The 12,503-nt window shown below is 38.4% G+C and overlaps 1 protein-coding gene across 1 annotated transcript in view; it reads right to left on the reverse strand.

Annotated features, from left to right (window-relative positions):
- si:dkeyp-114g9.1 (uncharacterized protein LOC555399 homolog) overlaps positions 1–12,503 on the reverse strand; it is a 52,035-nt gene that overhangs the window by 24,046 nt on the left and 15,486 nt on the right. Inside the window, exon 4 of the mRNA XM_051924674.1 lies at positions 6,648–6,905. Within this exon, the coding sequence (XP_051780634.1) occupies positions 6,648–6,905 (258 nt within the window). The remainder of the gene's footprint in view (positions 1–6,647; positions 6,906–12,503) is intronic.

Consider the following 12,503-nt stretch of genomic DNA (forward strand, 5'->3'; position numbering starts at 1 on the left):
CTTAGCAGCAAAAACAAAAAAAAAAAAACAACTAGTAGATGGCAAGGGACTATTCAATAAACCTCTAACATCAGCAAGTAAGTATTAAACACAATACAGTACAAGAATATTACATACATGTATGTAGCCAAGGAGTTAACAAATGTAGTAGTATACTTATGTAGTGTATTAATAGTATATTTACAGAAACACTAAGTTGTGTGTGAACGTCCCTTTTCACGCTTACCAAAAGAGTAAACACTACTTCGAACAAGTTAGCTTAGTCAGTTGATCTTTCACACTATACTGGACTTGTGCCTGTATAGAGCACACAGGACAATTTAGAAACAAAATCATTCTCATAAACATCTTCCAGATGTGGTAGCAAAACCAGATTAGCTGGAGAGAAGTAGAAAAAAAAAAGTTAGTGGTGTACAATTTGCTCAATTTCCCAAAAAACAACTTGACTAGGACATTAAAACTGGCTAGTCACCACCATGTTTAATCAGCATGAATTGACTACATCTCATCCGTTTGGAGAGATGGACATCTTAGATGGAACTCCCCTAGCAGCGGTGTTATTTTTCCTTCTTCCTTCCAGAGGGGCTTCATTACAGCATATGCAAGGATATACAAGCATGACTGGCAGGAGAAAGGCTCAGAAAAATGGAAGAGACAGCTAAAGTTTCACCCAAGTCTAAACGGGCCTCAAGTTCAAGTTGAAGATGCAGCCTGGAAAAGACCGACCTGGATCAGACAGATGAAACAATGGATCTCCTAGGACCTTTCGCAGCAGCATCACCTCCAGCAGAGAGTGAAATTGGGAGCAAAAATTCAAGTGAATCGGGTCAGGAGACCATGGCGATTCCAGAAGGTTAACTGAAACCAAAAATAAGGCCTTTATTTCCCATGCTGTCAACTACCCACCGCAAGCCAGCACTACAGTCTGACTAGACTTGCTACACCACCTGCAGAGCTCAGAGAGCGACGAAACAAGCAGTCTGAGGAGAAGGTAATGATCACCTCAATGATCACCACTAGTGCTGGGCAGTATAACTAAAGTTCTATATCACGGTATTTTTCAAAATTATACTGGTTTCATGGTATTGGACGGTAGTTTTTTCAAATGCATGAGTGGATGTTAGCCAGTAATTGCAGTCGAAAATGTGGTTAAGAATAACCTATTCCATTGTCATGAGAATTGTACAAAAAAACATTTTAATGTGCACACAAGTATTAATACAGGTTTGCATGGCCCCATAAAGTAATAGTTTTCAAGGGGGTGGCACTAATGAAGAGAAGGAATCACATTGCATGACAGATGCAGTCAAAATATAGAGCCTTTTTGTTGAACAAATTTTGCAAACAAACTAAAATTTTGACAACATATTTTCAACCATCCAAAGAGGCATTTAGACTTAGTAAAATATCCAGAGGTGCTTGTCAAAAGTTGTATTGCACTGAACAGGTCTTAGAAAAGGAATAAATAGTAAATATTTTTTGTAAACCAACTACACTTTGTTAATGCTAACAATCTCTGTCCACGGACACGTTAAAGTGACTTTTTAAACAACTTTACCATCATTAAACTACATAATATTTAAACTAATAAATAACAATACAATAAATAATAGTGCAACTTCCAGTAATAATAATGTTACTTCCAAGACTTCAAAGCCCAGGTGCATTACACAGTATTCACCAAATTAAAATAAAAAAACAAGTGCAACTTGGTCATGACATCTTTACCAACTGAACCATCATTAAGGCAAACTGCATTAATATGGACCTTGCTTCAAGCTAAGCTATATACATAAATAATAAAACTGCAACTTGCACTTATAATGCTATTTGTGGAATAGCCCTACGGAAGCGTATTAGGGCCACAGTGAAGAAGAAAAAAAACAAAAAAAAAAACTGGAGATTAAGGTCAACATTTCCACTTTATTCTGTTTATTTTGTCATTAAAGTAGAATGTCGTAAACTAAACTTCATCCAAAATCAATGTTTAATTTACTAGATTTTCTCCTGTCATAAGTTAATGTAGCACATTAAACACACAGTTTTTAATCGCTGTACGCGCTTCTGAAACTGACTTCCTCTACACTAAGAAGAGGCGCCGGCAGCGATCACCGTACAGAATACATTCACTTCATGATATTCCTGCTCTCTGAAAATGTAGACTGCTAAGATAAATTTTCATGATGAAATGCATTAAGCCAGGTATTACACATGCACGGTAGTGCTGCTCCCTCGCAGTAAAGGGTCCCCAGGAGTACATTCAGTGTAGAGAACTTTATGGCAGGTGTGACGAGGCTCCAAAAAACTGGATGTATGAATGGGTATCGCACAGGTTTAACTTAAATATTGTGTAAATGCTGGGTTTGTGCTCTGTTGGTCGGAGACATGAACACAGAATTCAATGCACGTTCTTCTGAACGGGCTTTCTTTATTGCATACGTGCCGTCTCTGTCTGATGTACAAACCCGCAGTTCCTAGCTTTCCTTTTTCTTTCGCCACATAACCAATCACCACACGATAAACGTCTTTGTGAAATTAAACGTAGTTATAAACTTGGACCACAGAGTGTTCAGAACTTTAAAAAAAATCTTTGTTATACATGTTTAATTATGCCATCCATTCAGGGTTGCACCCATCCCAGTAAGCATTGTGTGCGAGGCAGGAGCAAATCCTGAACGTGGTGCCAGCACATCGCAGGTTGAATACGAGCAATACATACACTAGCAGGGTAAATACAGCACAACAAAACCCCACATCCTACATGACTTTGAAAGGAAGCTGAAGCACGCCGAGTAAACCCACCAGAAAAACATGCAAATTCAAAGCAAGGAACAACCGGGACCAGATTGCTGCGAGGTAGCAGTGCAACCTCCACGCTGCCGTGCCCCCACATGACTAATACATGCTTTAATGCATTTCATCATGAAAATTATATCAAGTATATCTTAGCATTGTAAAATGTTCAGGGAGCAGGAATATCATGAAATTAATATATTCTGTGTGCTCCTCTTAGTGCAAGAGGAAGTCCGTTTAAGAATCACGTAGCAATTAACATGGCTCCGGGAACACTTAACACAAAGCATTTAATGTGCTACATAACTTGTGACGGGGTTTGAGAAAATCTAGTAAATTAAATATTCATTTTAAGATGAAGTTTAGTTTACGATGCTCTACTTTAATAACAAATTACGAGAATAAAGTCAACATGCCATCACACTATTACACAGTACCCAGGTACATTACACAGTATTGAAAAAAATAAAACAAGTACAACTTGGCTTGCAGTATTATCCAGTAGTATAGAAACAGTATTCATACATTTGAACATAATGGTCCACATCCGACCTTTTAAATCCAAAGTATCTCCAGACAACAGACGTGACTCCTTTTTCCAGCAAAAGTTCTTCTGTTTCATCATTTTCAACTTTATCGTCTGCTACAGCTTCAGTTTCGGAATGTTCTCTGTCCATTTTAACCATGCAATACCTCCACTACCGCATGTAGTCCATTGCACGCCTGTTTAGCGATGTAGCAGTGAAAAAGGTCCCCCTTAAACAGTTTCCCACAGCGCCACGTTCCGAACGTTGTTTAGGCAATTTAAACCGGTGTTGTGGTATAAGAAAAATCCATATCATAACAAAAATAAACGGTTTTTGGTATGAACCAGTATACCGCCCAGCACTAATCACCACAATAACTACCGCAATAACTACTGCACTCAAGGAGGACATAAATGACAAAGAGCAATATAAAGAAGAATACAAAGGATATAAGGAAGATAAAGGACATAAACATGACAAATGAACTGTTTCAGGATATTATACAAAAAAAATTCAGTTTGCATGTATAAAACTAAGCAAGACAGGCATAGATGGTCTACCCTCCATCTTACTTTAGCAGGAAGAATTAACATTGCGAAGATGAAAATCCTCAATAAGCTTCTGTTCCTATTTCAAAACATCCCCATATATATTAACATTTTTTTTTTTTTTTTAAGAAATTAAGATTCTATCATTTATTATTTGGAATTCAAAAAATCCTGGTATTCAAAACATGATCCTACAACTACCTAAATCAGAAGTCAGCATGGCGCTACCGAACTTTCCAGTTTTATTACTGGGCAGCAAACATACAAGCTATAAAAACCTGGACATTGACACAAATAGATGAACACACACTAGCTTGGTCTGCAATAGAAATGAAATCCTGCAGCACTTCTTTATATTCCTTGCATTGTACACCAGTAAATACAAGGTATTTATTGCCAATATACTAACAACCCAATCCTTCATCCATAATATGGAAGTGCTTCCTACATTGGTTCAAGTTAGAGAATATTTCATCTGAAGGACCTCAATGTAACCACCTTTTTGCACCCTCTTGAACTTAGTTTTTAATGTTTGGAAAACATGGGATTAAATCACTTACAGATTTGAATATAAATAATGTCTTTGCATCCTATGAACAATTATACTCCAAATGTAAATCTTCCATCAACACAATTTTTCCCCTTCTATCTCCAAATTAGAAACTTTGTTAAACGAAATCTGCCCAGTTTTCCTCACCTCACACGTATTTCTATTCCAGAAGAGATATTGATTAGTTTTGGGGACTCAGACAGCATTTCTAGAATATATAAAAACATTTTAAAGTCCCTTCCTTTAAAAGATCCTAGAGCACTGATTCCCAAAGTGGTCTATATGGACCCCCAGGGGTCGATTTCGACTTGCAGGGGGTCTATGTCAGCAAGAAAAAAAAATTGGGGGTGCACGAGATGTAAATGGTGGTCCACATGAGCGGACACAAGTTTTCATATCAGCAGCAACGCATCGCATGCGTACGCGCAGTGAATAACACTTGTCCAGACCTGTACCAAAGCTTTGCATGGACTTGCTCGGACTTTGATTCATCTATTATAAATAAGTGTTAGAGACAAACACTGTTCATTAGCTTTCTGAGTTTTGAGAAGAAAAGTGCCTTGAAAATACGTTCAAAAATATAAATAGGTACAAGTCAAAGTGAATCAAAATCATCTTCTTTAGGAGTGCCCAAGAAAAGTAAGTACAAAATTTTATACATATTTTTGTATTCGCTCCGATTGCATAGAGCCGTAGATGCTGATCACGACTTTAGATAAAGTTGAGTTTTCCTAAATTCCTAAAAAAAACATTTTCTAGAAATATTTCTGTAAGCTATTTTCGCGGACATTTCAACATTTTAAAAATATTTTTAAAATATTTGTGTGCTGTCTGGGCAGGAATAAATTTTGAATTGCTCGGTCTTATGTTTAAATAGCTTTTTTTATAAATTTATATTTTATATTGACTATATATTTATATTTTGTGTCTTTTCAATAAAGGTATGAATAAAAATTATACATGTTTTTCTTTTTTTTTTTTTTTTTATAATTGTCCACTCTACAAAAAAGCAGCACTGTGTCAGTTGTCAAAAACACATTTGAAGTTAATAAGTTTAGGAAAATTCAATATTAAGCAGGCAGGGGGTCTATGGAAATCGGTAAGTGGTCTACAGAGCAAAAAAGTTTGGGAACCTCTGTCCTAGAGGGTAGTGGGAAGAGGATCTCTTACTCAGCATTTCAGAAACTGAGTGGAAGGCAGCCATGCACAGAATTCACTGTAGCTCCATAAGTGCAAAACATTCAATTATTCAACTTAAAATCTTTTATTGAGCACATCTATCTTGTTTGAAATTCTCCAAGACGTTTCCAGGGCAAGATCCGACATGTGAATGTTGCAATCGAGCCCCAGCTTCACTGGGCCACATGTTTTGGGTATGCACCAAACAAACATCATCCTGGATGAACATTTTTAAATGCCTATCACACAGCCTTGGTGTCACAATCCCTCCCAATCAATTAACAGCTGTGTTTGGTGTACTCCCAGATGGGCTTGAAGTGGAGAAGGACAAACAAACTAATTGCCTTTACTTCCATTTGAGCAAGAAACGTCTACATGCTAGTAGTGAAGAATCGTAACCCACCTCTTTTAAGTCAGTGGGTAACTGATGTTATATACTATTTGAAACTGGAAAGGGAAAAAAAAAAAAAAAAAAAAAAAATCAAATCAAATTCTTGCTTAGAGGATCTGATCAAAACTTAAAACGTGGCAGGACCTAATCAATAACATTTTAGAATAAGCATTTATATTGGGGGAAATACTCCTATCTCTTTACTCTTAATTTTGCTCTGGTTGTTGGCTTTCCTCGCTCCCATGGGTGGGGGTTGATTTGATTTTAGTTTTGTTAAGTTTGAATTGATTGTATGGAATGTTATATGCTTTTAATAAATTCGAAAAAATAAATTAAGCACATTAAAAAGCCCTCTGCAGATAGACAGAGATATAGATTTTTTTTTTAATATTGACCTTTATGTACCTACAATGCATCATTAACCTATAATATTTAATCTACACTAGGGCATCTCAGATTTCAAACAGAGCCTAAAATGAAGGAATTTAATATTCACACAAGTATCAGTTTCAGAAGATAACACATCATTGGAAATGATTGAAAAGTAAAAGCAGGGCACTTTTACAGTATATGTTGCTCAAAAATCACAAACTTGTTCAGGACAACAAACTAAAAATTCCAAGCTGGCATATGTTATAAATGCTACATTTCATACTTACCCAGGTTCTCATCACCTTTTGCCAGTTTTCCCTTCCAGTAATCACTAGTAATCTGATGCAAGGAAACCAGGTATTCAACGTCACACAATGCTGTCCCCCACCAAGACACCTTGCGCTTGCTGTACTTTTTCCACTGCAGATAGATTGTTCGCAGCTGCTTGTCAAATGGCTTGGGCTGTCTGAAGAGCCAGTATGAAAATAGCCACTGGAATCTAAACTGCTGGTATAGTTCAAACATTTCTTCCAACTCCCTGTGATCTTAAAACATAAAAAAAAAAAAAAAAAAACACCCACTATCAGAGACCACTAGGAAATCTCATATAAACTTCTACCTGAAAAATCTGCATAAACTTTGCAAAGTCTTGACAGTTACTTACCAATGACCAAATAACTGAATCAGCATATTCAGGTGAAAAAATATTTATATAAATAACTTACAGCAATGGCACAAATGACTAAAGTGGTCAAATAGAAGGACTATGCAATAGCAGTGGAGGTTACAACATAATTAAGGGCAAAAATCAAGCCTAGTCAGAAGAGTGTGCAGAATTCCTAGGACCCCGCTCCATTGTATCGTCTCCAGTCGAGAGTGAAAATGGGAGCGAAGGCGCAAGTGATACAGGTCGCGAGGGATCGCCGATTTCTGAGGATCATTCGAGACTAGAAAGGGCTCTGCAGGACGTGCTCTCATCTACTCATCGCGAGCCTGTAACAGGAGCTGCATTTTCACTTGCGGAGCACGAAAGCAGAAGCGAACTGTCCGAACTGAAAGAGATGATCGCTACACTGGCCACTGCCATGGTTACGGCCATGAATGAGCTTAAGAAAGATAACACAAATGATCTTAAGAAGGTGGCCATTGAGCTCAAGAAGGATAACAAAGATAAGGAAACGCGTCTATTTAAACGTTTCGACGTGAACTTTAAAGGCATGTTGGAGAAATTAGTGGAACACATTGAAGAAACTAATTCCAAACTGAAAAGGCTTGATGATCATATTAATGACGTTTCAGATCAGCTGGAAGACATTAAGCAGGGACTCACGGCTTGAGTGGAAACAGCGGAACAACTGGCATCTAACGCCGATGAAAAAGCCACAGCTGCGAACTCGGAATACAAAAAACTTGGAGACAGACTTGCAGCCCTGGAGGATGGGTGCAGAAGAAATAATATAAGAATTGAGGGTATACCTGAGAAACGAGAAAGCTCAAGCCCAGTGAAATTTGCAGTGGAATTACTGTCTAAAATAATTGGAGATGACTTTAAACTCGACAATGAGATAGCCACGGCTTATCGCACAAAGATACCAAGCGCCTTTAAACCTAGGTCTTTTATTGTCCGCTTCGAACGACTAAGATGTAAGCTTGATGTGATGGCACTTCTCAGACACAAGCAAGACATTATATTCGAAAATAATCTTATTCGTATTTTTCCCCGACTTCTCACCATCAACAGCTGCAAAACGCAGATCCTACATCGACATTAAAAGGATGCTACGGGAAGCCGATATCAAATACAGCCTCTTGTATCCTGCCAAACTGAAAGTGGAAGTTCAAGATCGACATTATATTCTCTTCAGCAAAGAAGAAGCTGAAAAAGAATTAAAGAAGCTGTTTCCGACACTTTTTTGAAAGTTAATTAAAATTAAAGAGCCGTATTCTATCAAGGCACGGGAAGGACCTATGATCTGATCGCTGGATCCATGTTTAAAGAGACTGGTATTATAATTATACATCCCTTTTTTTTTTTTATCTGGACTTTATATGTTATATGTTTATGTTTTAATCAGAGTTATAGAGTTAGACGTGAGTGTGAAAATGTGGAAGTGATTAAAGTAGGATTCGTTTTATTTATTTATTTTATTTTACTATACCTTAAAGTAGACTGTTTAACTTCATACCCTTGGTTTATTGCTTGTTCTACTATTTATACAATTACCATTATACTATTACAGTAGGAATTACCAGGTTTATCCTAGACTAGTTTTTAAAATCATTCCCAGGGTTGTTTTTTTTTTTTTTTTAATCTTAATATCTTAACTTAAAAGCGCTGAAGATTATTTCAAGCTTAAATATTGTTAATGAGAACATTTTCGGCAGATAGTATTAACACTAGAATTACCAGAGCCTACGAAAAAACTCGTAAATCCGTCCCACCTTAAATCGCGTCTTAAATCCGTTTGCACCTCTCCGCCAGAGTCCTTTGTCATCTAAATGTGCTGATAAAGCTACTAGCAGCCAGCTATTCCATCCCCCCACCGACTTAGAATGAACTTCTCTCCTAGCTCAAGCCTTGCCTTGATTTGATTACCTGGGATTGAAGTGGAGTTTTACAGTGGAAATAATTCTAGCGTTATTTGGAATACACGCATTTCATGTGTGTTCCATTTCTATAGTTGGCTGTGCAAACACATTTTTAAAACAGAAACGTTTTTCATATTCTAATAGTAAATGACAAAATGTAGGCATAAACTATATAACGTATGAAGCCTGAAGTCCATATATCAAAGAAACACTTTCACAAAAGGTACAAATAAAAGAACACGTGCGCCTTCATTCAAAAAAAAAAAAAAAAGCCGCGTTAGCATGCCACATTGACACTCTTACTATAACCGCCGCAGTAGCGTAATGGTATCAGCGCCTGACTGGGAATCAGAGGGTGGCGAGTTCGATTCCGCACGGCTCCACTTCGAGAAATTAACTGCTCTTATTCTTACAATTTTAGAATAACAATATAAATTTGATTTCAGTCTGTAACAGGCGGTGTAACTTATGATACTGGTAAAGGTTAGCTTTTTTTTTTTTTTTTTTTTTAATTCACTTTTCATTCTCGCAGTCACATTCAGAATCAATCCATACAACCCCATCTGACACAGCTGGTTTCACATAAATAAAAGTGCACTTTTATTCAAGACTATAACCGAAGAATAAAGAAAGCAAGTTACAGTTGGTGGTTGATACGACAGCTTGCGTGGTGCAATGTTAAGAACTGCTGATTTCCGATCCGTGCTATATAAAATCATCACATTCAAATATTAACAGTTCCCACACACCCAAGGTCCGCCATTCCTACATTTACAACATGTGTACTTGTTGCAGTGTACACACCTCTCTGTGCTATGGTTCCTATTACAGTGAATGAGCACCTGACACTGTACTTTCTTCCCTGGGGGAAGCTGAGGTCTTAGAACGGAAGTTTGTTGACACTGTATCATCTTTTCTTTTTCCATCGCCTTTTCCTGTAAGAAGCGACGACGAAGTTCCTCTGCAAGGTGAGCCATGAACACTCTTCTTTCCTCAGCGGACCCCGTGCATGCCTTATACAGTACGTGTGCGTTCATCGCTGCTAGGTCAAGGATGTTGTACAACACAGCAACCGGCCACCTGCGTGTTCCTGTGCGCACTGAACAAGCACGCGCCTTCTGGTCCATGATGTCAACGCCACGCTGGGGAAAAAAGAAAGACAAATATATGTGACATTTTGAAGAAATCATTTTATCACCAGAAGAGCACCAGAATACTTCGTCACACTAATATTTTGTTCATTAGCATACCTTCATGTGGTTGTAGTCTGTGACCGTGCTTGTTTTTTTTTTTTTTATCTTGCCCAATCTCCACATCATGGTGCATTGTGCTGAGAATGCAGACAGACTTCATCTTTTTGGGCACATACACTGTCAGCATGGCACTGGGAGATCTAAACACCAGCGTGGAGAATTGTTCGTGTACTGAACTGACTTTAGCTGCAGGTGGAAGTTCCCGTCGCACTTTATTCATGGTGCCAAGCAGAGTTGTATTGCGGTGCAGCAGTCTATTAGCCAGCGAAAGTGACGTGAAGAAGTTGTCTGTTGTTACGGTTCTGCCTTTTTGGATTGCGGCAGATTTGGAGACAAAGTACATGTGCAATGCCACTCCTTATTTAGGAAAAGATCCCAGTCGTCCCACGGGAGAAAGACTTTCCGAGTCTGTGGTCATAAAGCTTATGGAGCCATTTCTGGACAAAGGCAGAACATGAAGGTATGCTAATGAACAAAATATTAGTGTGACGAAGTATTCTGGTGCTCTTCTGGTGATAAAATGATTTCTTCAAAATGTCACATATATTTGTCTTTCTTTTTTCCCCAGCGTGGCGTTGACATCATGGACCAGAAGGCGCGTGCTTGTTCAGTGCGCACAGGAACACGCAGGTGGCCGGTTGCTGTGTTGTACAACATCCTTGACCTAGCAGCGATGAACGCACACATACTGTATAAGGCATGCACGGGGTCCGCTGAGGAAAGAAGAGTGTTCATGGCTCACCTTGCAGAGGAACTTCGTCGTCGCTTCTTACAGGAAAAGGCGATGGAAAAAGAAAAGATGATACAGTGTCAACAAACTTCCGTTCTAAGACCTCAGCTTCCCCCAGGGAAGAAAGTACAGTGTCAGGTGCTCATTCACTGTAATAGGAACCATAGCACAGAGAGGTGTGTACACTGCAACAAGTACACGTTGTAAATGTAGGAATGGCGGACCTTGGGTGTGTGGGAACTGTTAATATTTGAATGTGATGATTTTATATAGCACGGATCGGAAATCAGCAGTTCTTAACATTGCACCACGCAAGCTGTCGTATCAACCACCAACTGTAACTTGCTTTCTTTATTCTTCGGTTATAGTCTTGAATAAAAGTGCACTTTTATTTATGTGAAACCAGCTGTGTCAGATGGGGTTGTATGGATTGATTCTGAATGTGACTGCGAGAATGAAAAGTGAATTAAAAAAAAAAAAAAAAAAAAAGCTAACCTTTACCAGTATCATAAGTTACACCGCCTGTTACAGACTGAAATCAAATTTATATTGTTATTCTAAAATTGTAAGAATAAGAGCAGTTAATTTCTCGAAGTGGAGCCGTGCGGAATCGAACTCGCCACCCTCTGATTCCCAGTCAGGCGCTGATACCATTACGCTACTGCGGCGGTTATAGTAAGAGTGTCAATGTGGCATGCTAACGCGGCTTTTTTTTTTTTTTTTTTTGAATGAAGGCGCACGTGTTCTTTTATTTGTACCTTTTGTGAAAGTGTTTCTTTGATATATGGACTTCAGGCTTCATACGTTATATAGTTTATGCCTACATTTTGTCATTTACTATTAGAATATGAAAAACGTTTCTGTTTTAAAAATGTGTTTGCACAGCCAACTATAGAAATGGAACACACATGAAATGCGTGTATTCCAAATAACGCTAGAATTATTTCCACTGTAAAACTCCACTTCAATCCCAGGTAATCAAATCAAGGCAAAGCTTGAGCTAGGAGAGAAGTTCATTCTAAGTCGGTGGGGGGATGGAATAGCTGGCTGCTAGGAGCTTTATCAGCACATTTAGATGACAAAGGACTCTGGCGGAGAGGTGCAAATGGATTTAAGACGCGATTTAAGGTGGGACGGATTTACGAGTTTTTTCGTAGGCTCTGGTAATTCTAGTGTTAAGGATTTAACTGTTAAAGATATCTCTGTTTTAACTCTGTAACGCCGCTGCAGGGTGGGGTTTGTTTTGTTTCAGACGTGCTCTGTCTCTTCGTATGTCAGAGGACTGGAACATCGCGAAGTGGGGTCTAGCCTCATGTGGGGAGGCAAAATGGGGGGGTGGGGGGATAAAGGGGGGAGAGAAGGAGAGCAGGTTATATCTAATCTATTCTTATAATCCTTATAATTATAAATATCAATGCAGCAACAGGCTAACATGCAACAACTCATGGGGAATCTTGAAACTAAGATTAAAACAGCCATATTACCAATTAAAACTATAAATGACATTAAAAACTCAGAATCAATGTCTCCATGATGGGACAGTTAACTTTGTGAGCTGGAATGTTAAAGGC

Source organism: Erpetoichthys calabaricus, chromosome 3, assembly GCF_900747795.2.
Source record: "Erpetoichthys calabaricus chromosome 3, fErpCal1.3, whole genome shotgun sequence".
NCBI lineage: Eukaryota > Metazoa > Chordata > Cladistia > Polypteriformes > Polypteridae > Erpetoichthys > Erpetoichthys calabaricus.